This window comes from Dioscorea cayenensis, chromosome 4 (assembly GCF_009730915.1).
Source record: "Dioscorea cayenensis subsp. rotundata cultivar TDr96_F1 chromosome 4, TDr96_F1_v2_PseudoChromosome.rev07_lg8_w22 25.fasta, whole genome shotgun sequence".
Lineage (NCBI taxonomy): Eukaryota > Viridiplantae > Streptophyta > Magnoliopsida > Dioscoreales > Dioscoreaceae > Dioscorea > Dioscorea cayenensis.
Genome location: NC_052474.1, coordinates 15,588,086 through 15,610,054, shown reverse-complemented (window position 1 = coordinate 15,610,054; position 21,969 = coordinate 15,588,086). Strand labels below are relative to the sequence as shown.

At 33.0% G+C, this 21,969-nt stretch overlaps 1 protein-coding gene across 1 annotated transcript; it reads left to right on the top strand.

The window, feature by feature from the left end:
• The first annotated feature begins 543 nt into the window (after positions 1-543).
• Positions 544-1,713, top strand: LOC120258728 (UDP-glucosyltransferase 29-like). The gene is made up of 2 exons (XM_039266169.1): positions 544-580; positions 1,100-1,713. The coding sequence occupies exons 1-2, from the start codon at positions 544-546 to the stop codon at positions 1,711-1,713; spliced, it is 651 nt and encodes a 216-aa protein (XP_039122103.1).
• Positions 1,714-21,969: the final 20,256 nt, after the last annotated feature.

Sequence of the window (21,969 nt, the reverse complement as noted above, 5' to 3'; positions counted from 1 at the left end):
GAGATTATTTTATGGAAAACTTTGGCCAACCACGTCGTACTCTGTCACTCCAACGTCCACATTATTAGCATAAAAATCATTTTTATGTTTTTTTCAAACAACAAAATCTCAGCACCTAATTAATACCTAACATGCATAAAGACCAAAAAGGTCCAAAAAGGATGAAAGCATTAGTGACCGAAATTAAAAAAGTCATTGATGGTTTTAATTTTAAAATTATAATTATTTCTTTTATTTATTTGTAAGATTTCTTCTACACTTCTTTGTCCTGAGGGTTTTTGTTTTTTTCCCCTCCACCCTTATTTTTAACTTTATTTTCAACTTTATTTTCAATCATTAATGACTTGGGGTTTTGGTGGTTAATAATAAGGTTAATTTTATTTCAAACAATTATTCACATAGGCGACTTACTAATTAAAACCCACAAAAAATTTGCATGTTAGTTTTGGGCTCCACATAATATATCTATTAATGTGTTTTCTAATTAAAATAATTAAAAAAACAATAATATACGTGGCAAGCCCATAGTTAACAATATAGACTATGACAACTGAGGAGGCTACAAAGTTATACGTGGCAAGTCTATGTTCATGCTTGCGTGATAAAAGCAATTCAAAACCCAATGCTTATTTGGTGATTCATCCCAAATCTTGTCAATTTTTTTATAAACCTTATATCGGCTTCTATTCATATTTACTAAGGGCTTGTTTGGATCAGCTTATAGATGATCCAAAAGCACTTATTTCATAAGTTAAGTGCTTATGATGATTTATTGGTGTTTGGATCAGCTTTTTTGGTTAAGCTGAAGCTGTAAAATAAGCCCAAAAACAGCTTATTTTATAAGCTACAAAAGACCAGCTTTTTTTATAAGCACTTAACTTACTGAAAAGTACTTTTCCCAAAAGTGCTTCTACCAAAGCCAAAAAAAGCACTTTTTTTATAAGCTTATCCAAACAAGCCCTAATTCAAGATAATTTGTTTCCTTTTCATTTCTAAATCATGTATACATATCTCCCTCTATCCAAGTGACTTTGTTAAGTGTTTTGGTGACTACGAGGATAAGCTGTGAATACTGAAGATAGGTGTTCATTTTTGCCAGGGCTCACTGTTATGATGCTGCCATGGCTCGCTCATGGCCACATATCGCCTTTTTCAGAGCTTTCCAAAAGTCTCTCCTCTAGAGGTATGATGGTGTATTTGTGCTCCACTCCTATAAATCTTGATTCAATCCGAGAATCATTGGATGAGAAAGTGTTTCCTTCCATTAAATTGGTAGAGATACAACTCCCTTCTATTCCTGGTCTAGCACCACATATCCGATCCACCAAACACCTTCCACCCCATTTGATGCCTCTTTTTAAGGAGGCTTTCGACCTTACTGAACCATATTTCGAGCAACTACTTGACCAATTGCAACCTAATTTGTTATTTTATGACATCTTCCAACCATGGGTTCCTAAGGTCACACATCTGCGAAATATTCCGTCTTTGTTATACCAAACCACATCTGCTATTTGTAGCGCTTACTTGTGTCATCTTTTGTTAAGACCTAATGAGGAAGAGTTCCCTTTTCCAGAGTTTCATGATGTACATAAAGGCTTCAAAGATATTTTGAGAAGGATGGCCAATGGTGTCTCAAACAGAGAACGCATTCTTATGGGCATTAAACAGGTCTTTGAACTATATTACCATCAAGACTTTCGGCGAAATTGAGTCCACATTAGACCTGTCCATGGGCTGGGTCAGGCCGGGTTCGGGCCTGGCTGAGACCGGTAATCATAAAATTTAAACTCATCCAAACCCGACCCGGCCCGATAATATGGGCCTTATATTTTGCCAAAACTCGCTCAGATTTTGTAGCCTTAAACCAAGGCCCGCCCAAATAAATTTTTTAAACAAATAATAAATTAATTATTAAATGTTTAATACCTTGAGACATTATTCTATAACACATTACACTGCCAAAAATTACTCATATGTAGATTTAAATATATAATTATATATATAAAAAAAACCATTATCACATATCTGGGAACTAAAAAAAATTATCCTTGCAGAACATTACATATGGGACAACATCAACAAACATTTACAAACTTACCATTATCATACATATATCTACATCATCCAACTTAAATAGCAAACCATTATCATATGAGATAATATTATCCAGTTTACATAACAAACATTGCACAAAACTGGGTATCAAAAAGCCAAATGTAACTAATATATATTCTTGTTGGCATCTATATGAGATTAGAAGTTGATACTTGTTTCTTCCCAAAATTTGTTGCAGAAAAACATTACCTACAAGACAAATAATAACCAGCATCAGATTAATCAAATAGAGCAAAGAGAAACAAATTGATCAATAAGAGGAAAAAGAAACAAGAATCAACTGAGAAAGCAGGTTCTCCAACTTATCCAATCTGAGAAAGTCACTAACTTTTTCTCTTCTTTTTTTTTGTTTTTTTGTCTCTTCACATAAAGTGGATTATATGACAAAAAAAAAAAGATCATCTAAACATTTCAATATTAAAAGAACAATCAAATTAGGGAAAAAAAATAATGGAACAATGATAGCAATGCATGATACACATATCTGAAAAAATCAAGAAAGACAAACCATGAGCTTTTTCCATCATTCAATGTACTTCAAAATTAAATAAATTAAACTAAACTGCAAATACATCACAAAGCTATTTTACCTATGAAGTCATTGCAACAGCTTCATTTTCCTCATCATTTTCATCATCACTAGAGACATAAGCTTCATCTTCAAATCCTAATATAATTGTAAAATAACAAACTAAGGATCAATAAGTAAAAATAACATATCAGTACATGGAAAAGAATCAAAAGATTAACTTGCTGAAAAACCTCTAGCACGCATCCAATCATCCAAACAAATAACAGCTTGAACAGTTTTTGGTTTAAGTGAACTCCTCATATAGTTGATGACTTTCTTTCCAATACTAAATGCCAACTTTGATGCCACGGTAGATATAGGAATTGCCAAAAGATCACGAGCCAATAATGAAAGTTTATGATATCTCATTGAGCTTCTACTCCAATAGTCTAAGATATCAATATCAGTGTTCAACTCAAGTGCTTTTTCCTCCAAGTAAAGATTCAATTGTGACTTTTCAATTTCTAATGTAGATTTGCTCAAATACTCTTTGTAATCTTCACTCTCATCACAACTATCAAGTTCAGCCCTAGCAATATTAGAATTCTGGCAGCTGAATTCAGCAAAACTGGCCTCCGTAACACTTGAACTTCCAGCCAAAGATGAAGAATTGAGTTTGGAGTTCTTAAAGTATTCATCAAATAAGATTCTAAGTGTATTAAGAATAGTTTGCACAAATTCTGATGCATGACTGCCATAGAGTTTTGTATAACAATACTCCACATACTTCAACTTGTAACGAGGATCTAAAATAGCTGCACAAGACAATACCACACTATATTCTGCCTAGTATTTGTTGAATTTCTCTTGCATCTCCTTAACCATAGGACTCAAGAATGAATGTGGACCTTTAACAGTGTCTATCAATACATTGTGGATTTTCCAAACCCCTCTAAAATAGATATTTGAAGTGGGATATTTCGAACCAGAGAACATACAACTCACATCATAAAAAACTTTCAAAAACTTGCAAAATATCAGAACAAATCCCCAATCTTCACCGGAAAGTGCAAAACAATGAAAATCTTTATCTCGCTACCCCCAATAATCTAACACATCTTTGTAATAAATAGCATATTCAAGCATTAAATATGTAGAGTTCCACCTGACACACACATCTCGATGCAATTTTTTAGTTCCATTCAAGTGAAAACATTTTTCAGCCATTGCATAAAATCTTTTCTTGAGAGGACCAAATTTTTTTATATACTTTATTCCATCACGAATTTTATTAACAACATCTATCAGTTTCAAACAAGCTTGAACAATGAGATTCACAATATGTCCGCAACATCTGATTTGGAAAAAAGCCCCATCACATAAAAGAGCCCCTTTAGCCCGAAAATGACTTTTAATAGAAGAAACCATGACATCATTATAAGAATCATTATCCAAAGTAATGCTGAAAATTTTCTTGTCTATTTTCCATTGAGCTAAGCACAAAACAAGTTCATCTGCGATATTTAAAACATCATAAGGAGGGGTCAAGGCTCTAAATCTGATTATTCTTTTTTTGTAATTTCTAGTCACTATTAATCCAATGGGCTGTAACACAAATATATTCATCAATAGTATGCTCAGATTTCCAATTATCAGAAGTTAGGCATATTTGACACGTTCGAATATGTGTGTAAACCGCAAGTGCACGGGTGTCGAAGTAATAATTACCCCGGTGAGTGAGTAGTCGAATCCACAGGGAACAGAAGTATTAGTATTAACCAATTCTTAGTTATCTAGTCGAAATCAATGGATGTGATGAAATGAACTGATTGCAAGAGAATTAATAAGCAAGTAAATGGGCAAGAAAAACAAGTAAAGGAGATCTCAATCAATAAAGATGAGGTACCAGGACAATGCTCCCCCTAGGACCTAACATGAAGCTCAAGATTCACTAAATGCTTCTAAACCGAGTCTAATGAGTCGAGGTAATCCAAGAACAACCGGTCCTTGCCTCCAAGCCACCGGTACTAGTCCCCTACAAGGTCCCGGCGGAGAAATCGCTCAATCTCAACACCTCACACCTCATATGACCGCAATACGCTCTAGGGACACCTAAGAGTGAAACCGATTCCTAAGGATAGAACCAGCCCAAATTCCCGGCGAAGGATCCCTAACCCCCTACAAGGTCCAGGCGGAGAAATCTCTCAATCTCACACCTCACACCAAATATGGTTGCATAGAGTTTCGGGAATACGGAGATAGAAAACACTCAATCGGAAGGGAAAGGGGACACTCCACTATCTCATGACTCACCCTCTCAACCTTCTTTAACCTTGAAGTTCTAACTCTAATGGAGACCTCTCTCTCATCAAAGTAACAAATCATGCAAATCCAATCAACCACAAGGATTAATTAAACAAGCAAGCAATGGGAATACAAGATTAAAACTCAAATCAACTAGGATTTAATAGAAACATAAAGCAAATCATTACAAAAACATAGATCCTAGGGTTCACATGCCCAAATATCTACTAGGGTTTAGCCCCCCATGGAGCAAGTTACAAAACAATGATAAATACAATGAAAAGCAATGAAAAGCAATGAAAACCATGAAATAAAACCCCCTTAAATTCGTGATGATGGCCTTGATGGGTCGCCCAACGTCTTGAAGAATTCTTCTCCGAAGCTAGGTCGCCGAAGGCTTCCTCTATGCTATGACGGAGAGAAGATCGATCAAAGTTGGTGATGGACGCCCCCCAATATCGCCAAAGACCTCCTCCAAAACCCTAGCCGCCTTGCCTTCAAAGTGCTCCCGAAAACCCTCGCCAAAAAGTCCCGCAAAAATAGGGCAAACGGCCTATTTAAAGCCCAAAACCGCGCCTGTCACGTGCCCCCACGCGCCCGTGTGGATTTTCCACACGCCCGCGTGGGCTGCAGGAATTTCCACGCGGGCGCGTGGAATTTCCACGAGGGCGTGTGAACAGTAATTTTGCTATATTACTGCTACAGTAAAATTGCTTCAGTACTTTTCACAAAACACAGTCCAAACACTCTTCTCTTGAGGCCACATGTCCGGGCACACGTCCATGTGATAGGCTATAAAACTTTTCTTGCAATCTTCACAAAGAGAAGGAACATGAAGATGTGGCTGTCTTTGTGCCCTTCCAACTAGTGAATTGACTTGAATCTTCTTGGAAGTTGGCACACATCTCCATGTTTATGAACTCTTCTCATGTCTTTGTCCTTGAATTGAACAACTCCCAACATTGTGTCTTTATAGCCTATATTTGCTTCCTTTTTACTCTTCCAGGCATTCACAACCTATATGCATAAAAGAACACCAAATACACAATATGAGACGTAAACCATGGTAAAAATAATGCTCAATGCATGTAAAACATATATAAAAATATGTCTACTCAAGCACTTATCAATATTTGACCCGGGGCTTTAGCCAAATCTTCTATGATATGCTCTCTTTCTTTTGTATAATAACGCAAAACATCTTTTGTAGTTGTTTGTCTACTTATATTTTTATAGTTGGGACTTGCAATACTCATCAAATATCTAAACCCTGGTTCTTCGACTGTTCTAAAAGAATGCTTACCACATGCAAGGAAAATTGAAATAGCTCTACGACATTCTTCTTCATCACACTTATAATTCTTGATGAGTGACCCACCACTTACAGTTGGCTGACTTGCTATTGTATATTGTCTAATATCTTTGTTATGTTTTTTATGACAGCCTTGTAAATGGCGTCTCAAATGAGATGCTCCACTAGAGGATTTAGCAGATAGAATGCCCTTACAGTGGTTGCATTTTGCCTTTATTAGCTCTTTGTCCTCGCATTCAAGTTTTCTCATATCACTCCACACCTTTGATGTAGTAGCTTTTTGACGCTTGGAAGCATTTTCATACTCAGTATACCCATCATCCACATTTATGGGAGCATTTGAACTTTCCATTGCCAAGTCCTATAACAATATAAAGTGTTAAAATGAATACGAGTACTAGAAAATATACAAAAGCACAATTTGACTTTTCTAAATTAATTTGTTACACAATGAACTTAAGCATTAGAACCCAAAAAATCTATGTGTGTGTATATATTGTGTGTGTGTATATATATATATAGCAGAGCACTAATGAAAAACAAATATATAAAAAAAGAATTAAATTAGAGAAAATAATAATAAACATTATTTGAACTATGAATGTGATTGGTGTAGCTTTGAGATGTAAAGAACAAGGAGATTAATCCGATTCGTTAAGTTTCAAGCATTGGTTTCTTCAAATTTCATTCTATAGAAATAAAAGCTTCAGTTGATGGTTTCATGGCAAGGCAATAGTCCTCCAGCAATGCACTTTGAAGCATTCCAAAAGTCAATTTAAGAAAAAAAAAATCACTAAATCACGCTACACAAAATTCAAAAGGAGGAGACTTTCTCCAAAATCACAATCGAAAATCCCAACCCACAGATAAAACCATACATTAGAATCCAATCCATATGAAATCCTAATAAATGGAGAAGATCTATTATGGTTGAACAAAGAAATAAATATATAATACAATAAATTAAGCAAATCTCTGGAGAACTCTAATTCCCAAATTAAAAGTTGGTTATGAAACCTTAAATCAAACAACAAAAGAAGAAAAACTTACTTTGCACTTTCAAATTTGAACTTGACTCGAGAAAAGAGATTGAATTCTCTGATGAGCGATGACACTCTTCTGGCCTTAGGAAGTTCTTCCTCCGGTTGAGATCCAAGAACCCTCTTGATTTGTGAAGATTGGAAGCTTTTCAGTGGATTTTGAGCAGCTTCATGGTTGTGGTTTAGAAGAGAGATTGATGGCTAGCCCTAAACCAAAGGAGAGATACATTAGCTTTTATATTTTCAGGATAAGAATATTTAATTTTATTAATATCTAATATATTTATATTATATTTATAACTAAAACCACAGCTTGCGTTACTCTTCTTGCTTCTCTTTAGTAACATATATATATATATATATATATATATATATATATATATATATATATATATATATGTATGTATAATTAATAAGTATATTATATATTCGGGCTGGGCTGGGTCGGGCTCGGGCTTAAAACCATGAACCCGGGACCCGGCCCATTTTTAAAATGGGTTGTTTTTCTTGTCCAAGGACGGTCATCGGGCCTCATATATGTGTCCAAGCCCTCCCATTTTTTTCGGGTGTCGGGTCTCGGGCGCTAGCCCAGGTACCCTGGGACGAGTCTAAAGTCCACATACATAGACTACCTTGCTCATCTAATAAAGAAAGAGATCATATCAACAGGACCTCTACTCCCAAATGTTAAAGATGAGATCTATCCAAAATATTGTGACAAGTGGCTAAGTACAAAATAGATGTCATCTATTGTGTTGGTTTCCTTCGGTAGTTAGTACTTCTTATCCCAAGAACAAATAGAGGAGGTAGCTCTTGGGTTAGAGCTTAGCCAAGTAAAATTTATTTGGATCGCAAGGTTCCTTAAGGAGGAGATGGTTAGCGAAAGTGAGTTTCATGGGAGTTGTGTACATGCCCAAAGTTTGCCATTAGGTTTCCAAGAATGATTGTGAGAAGATAAAACTCTTCTAGTGGACGGTTGGGCTTCGCAAAGGGAAATCCTAACTCATCCTAGCATTGGTGGGTTTTTGACACTTGTGGTTGGAGCTCGCTGATGGAAGGAATGGGGTTAATAACTCTACCTATGTAGCACTACAAGAAAATTACTGTTTAGAAACAGCATTTTTCGTTTTTAATCTGTTGCTAATGCAATGTAGAAACAGATTAGCAATGGAATATATCTATTTCGAAACCCATTGTTTCTAATTAAAATAGAACCGAAAATTATTTCGTTTCTAAATATAGAAACGGATTAGAAACGGGAACCAATATGTTTCGAACTTTTGAAAAATTAAAGCAGAATAATGTATGTTGCTAATCCATTTCTACATTCCATTGAAATTCCGTTTCTGAATTTAGAAACCAAATTGAAACGAAAGTGTTACCGTTACAAAAATTAGAAACGGATTCCAAACGAAATATTTTATGTTTTATTTTTGTTTTGCCCCATTAGAAACAAAAGTTTTATTGTTCCTAATCCGTTTCTAAAATTTTTTAAAATAATAAAAAAAACAATATTCAAACAAATAAATCCGTTTCAAATCCATTTCTAACATTAATGTGAATAAAATAAAATAAAAATAATATTCCTGATTTTTTTAAAAAACCTGGTACATGAATTTTTAACCTAGAATACCAATAAATAAGATAAGCTCATCAATTCATACAAAAAGAAATGTTTAAGTATATATGTTCAACACAAAATAATAAGTATATGACAAATACAACTATAAGTCAACATCATGATCATCAGTAAATGGTTGTGAGTCCTGTGTGGTAAACTGCGATTGCTGAAGAATCCTCTTCTCAAAATGCATCATCATGTCCTTCATTTGACGCATCATCTTCTCACGATATTGATCTCTCCCCTCTCTCATTTCAAGCAAACTTTGTTGAAGCTCCTTGTTATTATCTTGTACTTGGTCAAGCATTTGTTGAAGCCTTTCCTCACAATCTTGGACTTGACTAAGAGTTTGACGCAAATCTCCAACCTCAGCATGTAGTGCCTCAGATGATAAATCTGTGGACAAACTCGAAGATGACTGTGGATAAAAGATACACGCTTGGGACCCTATTCCATAAACTCGATTTTTCTTTCCTCCCCCTACAGCATCATAGTATAGAGTTGTTTCATCCACGATAGGAAGTTCTTCATGCCCTTCTTGTGTTTGAGATGCCTGCTCCACAAGCTCCAGATAGTGATCTACATCAGTTAACTCAAGTCATTAAATATTATTCTTAAAACAACTAAATATAAACACACAATAACATTGTAGACAAAGTCTATAATTGAAAACTCCCCAAAAAATTGTTCCACTTATCTTAATAGACTGAGCACGTGCATCAACAAGCATGGAGGTATCCTTCTTTGTATGAGTCACTTCAAAAAGCTCAAAGGGCGAGGATCACGTCCAAGCCTCGATCGCTATAACAATACAAGAAATTGAATTTTGTTACAATTAGCACTAAACTAATTCTTTATAATTTCAAAACACATTTATATAAATCTTAAACATATTACCAATCTATCCACATGGGAAACGTGAGAAATGGAGCCTCTTGTGTGTCGGGATATACCAGATCCAAGTCCTGCAATCTCAGTGAGTCAATTTGCAGTAGCTTTCTCGCACCAAATTTTAAATTTTGGGGAATTCCATGCCTTGGTCCATGTTTCCCATGCAGAGTCAAACACATGTATTGATTTTTCTTTCCCCTTTCTCAAACTACACATCAATGCTCTATATTGTTCTACAGCTTTACGTTGCCATGCCATCTTAATAGCAGATGACACAGACTCATCCCATACAAAGAATCTCTGTAGTTTAACATAAACAAACATACATATTATATATAATTGTAGATTTGAAATAATAATCAATAAGTTCTAGGCTAATAAAATTGACTCTATACAATTAATAATTCAATAAAAAATACACTACAGCAAATTAGGCCTTTCGCGGCACTTTTATGGCGGCGTTTCAGTAAAACGCCAGCAATATATTCCATGTTGCGACGTTTTTACTTAAAAATGCCACGAAAGTTTCTTGGCGGGCTAAAAAATAACTTTTGGCCCGTAAATATTTTCCGTTACTGCCGTTTGTTATAAAACGCCGGGAAAGTTTTATATTTTTGGCGGCGTTTATCAGTATAAACGCCGGACAAATTCATTTTCATTACTTAATTATAGTTAATTCATTTTTGTGGCGGTGTTTATCACGAGTAAACGTCGATAATCAGTATACAAACCTTGGATGCATATTTGGGAGATTGTTTGAATTTTAATTTGTTGAATGGAGATGGCAGGTTATTCAGAATGACTAAATTGTTGTATGTGTAATTGTTGTAATGGTTGTCTATTTAACATCAGGTTTATGTGATTTTAATGTATTAACTGGATGTGAAAATACCAAACAAAAAATATATACAGGTTTTGTGTGCATTTCCCGGCGTTTGACAAATAAATACCGGCATCATGAAGTGTAGGCGCGGCGTTTGCCATACAAACGCCGGCGAATAATCAGCTGTGGCATTGTTATTATTTGACCTTTACCGGCGTTTCAAAAATGAACGCCGCTATCAAAAAAGAACGTTACCGGCGATTTGCACGGAATTTTCTTTATAAACACCGGGGAAGATTCGGATGCGGTTGTTGGGACCGTGGGACTTATGCCGGCGTTTATATGTGAAACGCCGGCCCTTTACCGATGTTGTAATTCCCGGTGATTTTACCTGCGTTTTGAAGAAACGCCGGTTTCGTATAGGGCGGCGTTTTAAAATGCCACTAAGAATTCAAAACAACGCCGGCAAAGAGCTACTATGGTGTAGTGATACTAACCAATGTTTTGTATTAAACTACTAATGTTTTGCTAATTATAATTATAGTAAAATAGTGACATTAAATCTAGATTATGGAAAATGACACTATATAATTATTAATTCAATAAAATTTAGTTCCACAAGCAACATCAATTACATGTTTTGCCAACATCCAAACAATCATGATAAGGATTTTCAAATTCACTAATAATTACCAATTTAAGTACTAACTTAGCAATAATATATGAATGATGCAGATGACATAATACCTATTAACGAATATTCTATAGGTTATTGAAATTGAATCTATATAATTAATATTCAATCAAAATATTAATCTTACAATTTATTTAGCCTCACAAACAACATCAATTATTTATTTTTACCAACATGTTAAGGATTTACAAATTCAACAAACATTGCAAATATAAGCAATCAAATTTACTTTAAATATTATATAAATATACTTGAGATTCATTCCAATAAAAGTCCTTTGTCTCCTTAGAGATATTCTTCCAACTGTATCCATTCTCATCCATTCTTTCCTTAAAGATGAATGTAATTTTTCGAGCACATATATAGCAACCTACAAATATACAAAGACAATGAATAAATTAAATAGCTCATCACTAACAATTGTACATAAAAATATAACAATTTTAATACTTACATTCCATTCACTAGCTTTATGCATGGTCTACTTGACTCATCAATAGCAAGGGGCAAGCAATCTATGGATGATGTCGGGGTATCTCTAGCATGCATAGTAGGCTCGCCATTAGGGGTAACCCCTCCACTAGCACAAGGAGTAGAAGCAGAAGATGATGATGATACCGCATAAGCATGGCCAACAGATGACTGTATTGGTCATGGCAATACATTAGGTGCAGAAGTAACTAGTGCTGGAGCATCATGCGCTATCACTACGCATAGGCCGACTCTTCTAATCTGTGGGTGAATCCATATGCCTCAACTGATCGATTGAACATCTGTAACTTGAACCTCTTTTGCGACCTGTTCCTCTCATGCTACTTATACATGTACTGTTATATCATAACATATACAAATACATATAAGAAGGAACTAAAAAGCAACTTATGCTATTATTATTACTTTAAAAGCAAAATATGAAGTTTGACAATATGAAGTTTGACAATAATATTATTAGGGAAGTTTCATAGATATTTTTCTTCTTAAATGATTAAATAATAATTTGCAATCTTCACTCTAAATGCAATGATGTATCACAAGCTTCTAAAAGACAAATTAAAAAGTCCTACAGACCACAGTCCAGACAAACTTTTCCAATATTAGGTCTCATCATACATTGTCACTAGTGAGATCAGTGCAAAAATAAAAGAACAAATCAAAGACTAAAACAAGGATAATTAAGCTAACAATTATAACAAACAAGTGTAGTTTTGATGATTGGAAGCAAATACAAAACTCTACTAAGTATGTGATAATTCTTTAATTTTCCCCCTAATAATCTAAAAACTGGATGAGTGTTGGCACCAAAGCAATATGGTTTCACAGAGGATATAACTTACATTAGTTTTTGCTCACTAGGCCTTGAGAGGAAAGAAACCGCAATGCTTGGTTAGCTTTCTTAAGAACAGCAGATGACCTTACAACTTGTGTTTTTCGCCTCTTCAAAAATTCCGAAGAGTTTTTTGAGCACTCTGCCGAAGGAATGTCTTTCAAAAGTATGGTATTAGGCATGAAAAAAAGGCAATATTCTAAGAAATAGAGAGAAAAAAAGTTGTTGCCATTCTAATGGTAATTTCACATTGATGTGCATGGCAGAGTGCACACCCGGAAGTTTTTTGCTTCTTCTTTCTTGTGGTTGGCTTCTGGTGAGTGTCTTCTTCGGAATCTAATGAAAAGACTACCTTGCACATGAAACACCAGATATTTGCGTTGATAATAATTCATGAAACACCAATTATTTCATTCCTATAAGTTATTTCATTCTAATTGCTTTAAAAAAAAAATGCTTGCATACAGATGCAAGCATTTTTTTTAAAGCAATTAGAATGAAATAACTTACAAGAATGAACAAATACATGTTTGATTATTCATACAATCTGGAGAACAGAGAAAGAGCAATTCTCACACACAGAAAGGATCCAATTTCACAGCAACACCATCCCATAATCCACACAACCTGAAATTAACAAGGTTGTGCACGGAACACACATCAGATGCTTCAGATCTACAATAATCTCTATTACCAGAAACTAAAGAAAATCAAAACAAAACAAAATAAAAACACAATCTTTGAAAAGAAAAACACAAGAACACGAATCAAATCCCACAAAAAAAAGCTTCATGCTTTAGATCTGGAAACAACAAGAACAAGAATCCAACACACAACACACACACACACACACACATATATATATATATGTATATATAATAGAGAGACAAAGAAGATACCACACCTTTTCCAAGTACAGAATATATCAAGAGAAAAAGAATGGGAGCAGTAAGAGCAATTCACAGATGAAACCAGTGTAAACACAAACCTCATATAAATCATCTCAAAGCTCTAAAAAAAAGTAATAACAACAATAAAACCATAATCATATACAACAAAAGTTTGACTTCTCACTAATCAAAAAGGGAACACTTTAGAGTTCCAAGGGTGCCAAAACCAAGACCCAAAAGCAAATAACACGTAAACAGTGCAAGAGTTCACTAAAATCCACTAAAAACCTAAAATTACAAAACCAAAACCACAATGCAGCTAATATTGTGATAAAAAGAACTTTGTAGAATCATCCTCTAATTTTGAAGACATAGGGAAATTCTATATTAACAATGTGAGATGAATCTTTTACTTGACAATATGTCTCAAATGGCGTACAAAATAACAAGCATTTTGTTCATCTATATATATATATATATTTCTGCAGATCAATAACTATGAAGCTCTATTGCGTTAATTACATGCATTTTACTCAATTAATTAAACACATTATCATCCCAAAAAAATCACATTGTTAAGTTGAACCATTGAAAAAGCATGCACAACTTGAAAATGGTGAACATATATCTATTTATCCATACATGTCTCTAAGTTTGTTGAAAAGGCAAATGTCAACCAAAATAAGATCAAAAGCCACAATTAATAGTTTATAATAAACAATCAGTACACCTTCTTCAATCAAATGCCCTAATTTCTGAACTTCTAGAACCCTAAAATTCCCTTAATGATCGAATTCATCAAAGATACTAGAACAAGACAACCCTAATCCAAGTTTGCACCAGCGAATTTCAATTGAAGCACTACTAGAACAATGAATAGCACTAAAAATCAGAAGGTGAAAAGAAAAACGTAAACCCTAACCAAATTTTCGCTAATTGGGAACAAAACAAAGGAATTACAAAAAAAGAGATTCAGATACCTCAAAATTGGATGCTCGAGATGGTGTTAAGGGCCGAAGAAACCCTAGAAATCTCTAAAAGTTCAAAAATCCTCGAGAGATCTCACCAATTCGGGGGTACTTTGAGGGATCGATTGAAAAGTGGCAAAATGAAGAAGAGAAGCAAACGGTGTCAGGGCTTTACTTGTATTTTCCACCGCCCAATTAAGGCAAAATCAATGGACGAGATTTGCTGGGATTTCATCAGAGGAACCAAGACTGTTCGATCAGGAGTCATTCTCAGATGCCCTGAGTTCATTCCAACCTTATTCTTCATTAATTAATGGAAAGGCTTTATACTCAGTTAAAATGAGAAGACTTTTTTATTTGAACATAAGATTAACTTATTTTTGTAATTTTTTAAATTAATTTATTTATATATAATTTTGCACATGATTTTCATAAGACTCTATGAAAGAAAAAAGTAAATTTTATCAAATATGATAAATTTTAGCCTAAACTAATTATAATCATTTCCAATATTTCAATACTTCGATATAAATAATTTCTCATGTGAACTCAATTGAATAAGTATTAATTATTTGAGATGATAACATGACATTAATAGCAAGCAATATTTAAATAATATTTAAATAATATATTAATTTTTAAATCTGTTTGGAATCCTTTTCTATTAGAAATGGCTTAGAAATCGGATATTTTCTAATATTTGATAATATTTAAATAATATATTAATTTTTAAATCCGTTTCTAGTCCCTTTCTATTAGAAACGGATTGGGAACGGATATTTTCTAAATATTTAATAATATTTAAATAATATATTAATTTTTAAATTTGGTTTGGAATCCCTTTTGATTAGAAACGGCTTAGAAACCGATTTTTTCTAATATTTGATAATATTTAAATAATATGTTAATATTTTTAATTCTTTTCTAGTCCATTTCTAGTAGAAACGGATTAAAAATGGATATTTTCTAATATTTGATAATATTTAAATAATATATTAATTTTTAAATCCATTTGGAATCCCATTCTATTAGAAATGGCTTAGAAACGGAGTTTTTCTAATATTTGATAATATTTAAATAATATGTTAATTTTTAATCTGTTTGTAGACCTTTTCTAGTAGAAACGGATTAGAAACAAATATTTTCTAATATTTGATAATATTTAAATAATATATTAATTTTTAAATCCGTTTCTAGTCCCTTTCTATTAGAAACGGATTAGAAACGGATATTTTCTAATATTTAATAATATTTAAATAATATATTAATTTTTAAATCCTTTTGGAATCTCTTTTTTATTAGAAATGGCTTAGAAATGGTTTTTTCTAATATTTGATAATATTTAAATAATATGTTAATTTTTTAATACATTTCTAGTCCCTTTCTATTAGGAACGGAGTAGAAACGGATATTTTTCTAATATTTAATATATTTAAATAATATATTAATTTTAAATCCGTTTGGGATTCCTTTTTTATTACAAACGGCTTTAAAACAGATTTTTTCTAATATTTGATAATTTTTAAATAATATGTTAATTTTTTAATCCATTTCTAGTCCCTTTCGAGTAGATACGAATTAGAAAAAGGATTTTTTTTTCTAATATTTAATAATATTTAAATAATATATTAATTTTTAAGTCAGTTTCTAGTCCCTTTTTATTGAAACGGATTAGAAATGGATATGTTCTAATATTTAATAATATTTAGATAATATATTAATTTTTAAATCCGTTTGAAATTTCTTTCTATTCGAAACGGTTTAAAAACGGATATTTTCTAATATTTGATAATATTTAAATACTATGTTTTTTTAATTTGTTTCTAATCCCTTTCTAGTAGAAACGGATAGTTTTTAAAATTTTAATAAATCATATTTTTAAATGCCCGTTTTTAAGCCGTTGTTATTAAAATCATATTTAAAATGATTGTTATTATGTTGCTAATCTGTTGCAAGTACAAACAGAATAAATTCATTTCTAATATTTTATTTTTAAATAGTAACTTTCTTGTAGTGCATTTAATGCAAAATTGGTCACGGATATTGGTGTAGGCCTGGAAGTCACAAGGACTAAGGGGATTGTGGGGAGATTTAGTAGCGACCATATTGCTAGAGGAATCCAACATGTGATGATTGATGAAGAGAGAGTGAGTATCAGAAGAAAGTCTAAAGAGATGGCTAAAATTATTACCAATCGTGTTGAAAAAGAAGAGATAGATGTGCTTGTACAAAAGATGGTTGCACCTAATGTTGAAAAAGAGAAAATATAGTCTCAACTCTTGTACTTTATAGCAATAAGTTGTTAGTTATTTATAACTTGTTATGCCATGTAAAATAGTTTTTATCTTACCAAGACAATAATAAAACTTTTGATTTTGATTTGTAAACTTAAATCGTTAAGAATAAATACACATATACATTGATGAACTATTATTCTATATCATTCACAATATTTATATTTATCGTATTTATTGATCTTCAAATAAAGAAGATAAAAAAACAAGAAAACAAAGGTGTGATCCATAAAAGTCTATGTTTAACACTATTTTCAAAAGTGTCTTTGACCGATGTTTATATATGTTTTCTTGCGTGCTATTTTTGAACCCAACATTAAAATCCTAATTAGAACATTTGAAATTGACTTTCAAATTTTATTTTAAAATTTGGAAGTATTTTATAGAAATTTTTAAATCAAGTTCAATTAACGTGGTGTTTGGTTAGACGTAATTATAAATACAATGAATTTTGGTTAGATGTAATTGGAAATTTTGTATTGGTTTGAGGAATTTATAATTTTGTAACTGGAAATTTAATTTTTTTTATTTAGCTGGATATTATTTAGGGTAAATTATTTATTGGTCCTTGTACGTTTTCAAAATGGTCGGACAGACCCTCTGACGAAACACATTTCTCTGCAATCCTTCCTTTTTCAAAGTATCATCTTTTAGTCCCTCCCGTCTCCCTCCGTTAGTCATGGACGTGAGGATTTTTGAGGAATACCAAGATTTCCCCTTTGCAATCTTAAGGTATGGTAGGCCTTTCTTTTCAATGTGCAGAGAGGACCTTTCTTCACCATTTGTCTTCTTGGAGAAGCCACTGGGCACAGGGGCGGAACCAAGGGGGGCTAGCAAGGGCTGAAGCCCCCCTCGGCGCCGGAGAAAATACTTTTTAAACAATATAAGATTTGGTGGTTTTTGATTTTTCTATACTTAATTTCATGTAAAATACAATATTTGGACACATGAAAGTGTGGAGTGTAGGTGTGCTTGAGTGGTTAGTGGGTTTATCCATAAGGTTTGGGATCTTTTGATCCACCCAAGTTCAAATCCCTTGCATTTTTTTCACATTTTATTTTTAAATTTAAAAATTACTATTATTTCAAAATTTTAATAAAATAAATCTTATATACAAATTTTAGTAATTTAAAAAATGTTTGAATTGATCATGAGGCCTAACATATATACATATATGTTATAATGTACCATATATGCTAGAGTGAAACAACAAAAGTTGTTTTATAAACAATAGTTTGGTTGTTAGTAGTGAGGAGGATCAATTTTACCATATTTAAAAAAAAAATACAAACTTGAGATGTATTCTTATTAGTTGAATTATTGAAAATCTCATATATTTTCTATCAGTAATAAAAAAAATTTCAATTATACTTTATATTTTTTAATATGTGTATTCAAATTTTGGTTATATTAGCACATTATTCTTCATTTAAAATAATTATTTTGTTAGATTAATTTTTTACTTTTTATTTTTTTGTTTTGCCTTGAGGCTTCAGCCCCCTCTACCATCAAGTCCTGGTTCCGTCCCTGACTGGGCACTAGAGTTTTTCCCTTCGTTCTTCATATGATAGGAGTTCTTCTTCATGTGGGCAATTTTCTTGTTTTTCTTATTTTTTTTTGTGGAGCTTCTAACGAAGCTTAACTGGTCCTCTCTTCATCACCTTCTCTAATTTCCCTCGTCTGCGGAGAGCTTCCGATTTGGTGAAGCTTTTGCCTAGCGGCCATGGTAGCATTTGGAAGAAACCCAACACCAAGATGTAGGTTACTGTGGTGGAGTTTACATCTGACTTGCGTGGGTTCCCAACCTAACCCTTCTTTCAATATTACAGGTTTGAAATGGAAATGTTTTACAATATTATAAAGTATAACATGGAGGTCTATGTGTTGGACTTTACTGTGCTGACCGATTGAAAGGCTGTATTGAAGATCATTTGCACATATTGGGTCCTGGAACCACAGGTAAAGTATGTCATTCCAGACGAACAGAAGACACTGAGTTCATAACAGAAGATGAAATCCAAAGAATGTGCTGTATTCACCAAATATTCAGTAAGACTTTGGTTGATAAATGCTTGATGCACCACAATTGTATGTTAATGTTCTACACATGATTGCCATTACTTCAGTCAATGACTGCGTTTTGGCATTAGTTTCCATTGATAGTGATTTGATTTGTTTCTATTATTCTTTTGCCATAAGTGTTTATTTATTGCATGGAACTGTTTAGTTTTGACAGTAAAATGTTTAGTTTCTTTATGAAATTATTGATTTAATTATCCGCCCTAACTATTTACTTATTACACTAAGTGTTTATTTATTATCAGTTTGGTGAGGGAACCATTATTATCACAACATGCTTCATCCAACCGATTGTCTAAAGCCTAGGTTGGTGTAAATGAAGGATTAATAGTATCCACGTTCTGTCGAGATACAGAAGGTGACATTTTCACCATCGAGTAACATTTCCAAGACACCAATGATTTCAAAAATATACTGTCTGACATTGCCATCAAACATAATTTCAACTTCCAGTTTATTAAAAATGACCGCAATAGGGTTAAGACCTCTGTACTGAGCAATGGATATACAACGAGATATATTATGGGATCATGATATTCATCTGCCTTACAAATAGGTATGGCTAGGTAAAGAGGTGGCAAAGGGAGTTATACACGGAAGCAATGTAGCAAGCTACAATATGTTGATATGGTATGCAGGTAAGGTTGCTGAAACAAATCTAGGTAACATTATTATCAATAACAGTGATGTTGATCGGTTTTGGTGTGGTTTTTTTGTTTCTGCGCTTCATTGGATGGCTTTAAGCGGGGTTGCAAACCCATATATGTTGTTTCTAGACAAGACGAGTTTGCTAGGTAAATATGGTGGTATTTTGTTGGGTGCAACCGTAAGGATGACAATGTAGGATTATTCCATTTAGCATTCACTATTATCAATAATGAAACCGATGATAATTGAACATGGTTCATATCGAAGTAATTAGTATGTCGGTTACATGTTTAGTATAAGCCTTATAGTGTTTATTAATTATGTGTTCATGTTTATTATCAACCTTTAACTGTTTAGCATCTGTACTAAGTGCTTATTATCCATTCCAAATTGTTTCTTATCATGTTTAAATGCTTATTATCATGCTTAAGTGCTTATTACTCGGCCTAGGTGTTTATTATCATGCTTAAGTGTTTATTATCATCCTTAAATGTTTATTATCATACTTAATTGTTTATGCGTACGTAGTTCATTATCATATTCATTAACGATGGTTCTTGTTTATTATCATACCCAACGTTATAGGTACAAACTGATAAATATAATGTACAACTGTCGTGAAGCTTGCCAACGTTGGGAAATACATCTTTGCCCCATGGTACATAAGATAGAAGGTGTAATTGATAAAAGTAGGTGACTAATCATGCAGGCCAATACAAACATCCATCACTATGTGGATGATTATCATACGGTCACATCATATAGGGTCACGTATAGAAGGCCAATCTTCCCAGTACCAGATTATGACAAACCACGCAATGAATCTTGCCTCATATGAATTCAACCACTAATCTCAAAGAAGAGGCCCGGTGGGCCGAGAAGCCAGTGGTTTGAGTCACAAACCTTTGTGGTTCGAGAATTATGTTGTAGTCAATGTCATGAGGTTAGCCACAATCGAGCAACATGTAATGAAGTAATCGCGGAATGAGTGTGGCCACGGTTAGGCCTTTTTTTGACTTGCAGACATTAAGGAGTACTTATACAATATAATAAACACTTCCATGTAATACTGAATAGTTAATTGCAAATAATGCATATTTAAGGCCAATAATGAACACTTTATAGCAAATAATGCATACTTAAGCAAATAAGAAACACTTGCGAAGAATAAACACTCAATATCATCTGATGCAATTGTGAGCTACGACCAAACCCACATGATCGGCTTCTTCCTTGCGCTCTGCTTCGGTAAAGGAGTCCGTAGTTGTTAGCACGACCACCATAGCCTTATCCATGGCATCATCATCATCCCCATCGTCCCCTGAAACTGTGTTCCCAGTCTTCAATTTTGCAAGGGACTCGTTAGCGGTGTCGATATTATGCACTATTTCAAAATGGAGGGTTGGTGTCGCGTCTCAAAACCAAGGGTGGCATGGTTCCTTCCTCGTCTCTTCTCCTTCCTCCCCGCAATAGCCTCCAAAAATGGTATGGCGGTAAAGGCAATCTTTGTCGGAATCTAGAGAAGAAACTCCTCAAAAAATGGCAGTTCTCTTTTTCTAGACCTAGAAAGTAGGGTGATAGGACTGAAAAGTAACCACCCCCTTTTTCCCGTATGTATTGGAACTCCAACTTCACCAAGGGCATGGGCATCACCGTTATTTCCATGGCAAGTTAACACCGGCTGGATATAGTTGACTGAAAAGTAAATCATTTCAAAAAGAGGGAGTTTTTGGCCATTTGAAAAAGTCAAGGGAGTTTTTGGCCATGTGAGAAAGGTAGAGGCATCTTTTGAGCAATTCCTCTATTATTTAATACTTGTAATTATTGTATTAATCATTTTAACTAATGGTTTTATTATAAAAATTAATTATTATAATTATTACTCTTTTGGTTAAATTTATTATTAAATTTATTAAATTTAATTTTTAAACATATGAGAAATTTTATTTGTCAAATTATTAAAATTATATTTATTGAAATGTACGTGGAGTAAAATGTTATTAATTTCATTAATTTAGTAATTCTTTTTCATATATATATATGTGTGTTAATAACTATAAATTTTTTAAAATGCCAAAGTAACAAAACACAAGTATGTATATACAAAATTCATTTAATTTTGTTAATACAATAAAAATTTAATGGTGTAATTCACAACTTGTACATCATTGAAATACTAATAAAGAAATATCCATTCAACCATCACAATTTGTACAACACTTAATACTAACAAATTTAGTAATAACCATCACAATAGTAATATTACCCAAATGACACAAAAAATAATCAACAATAAGATAATTCAACAAAAAAAAATTCAAACAAAATCATTAAAATTTAAAATTTTAATTTTAATTCCCTATATCAATAAGATCATATAACCTGTATTTGAAGATATAAAAATAATTAAAAAAATATTATCGTACCATTATGCTACTTAGATCTAAAGATT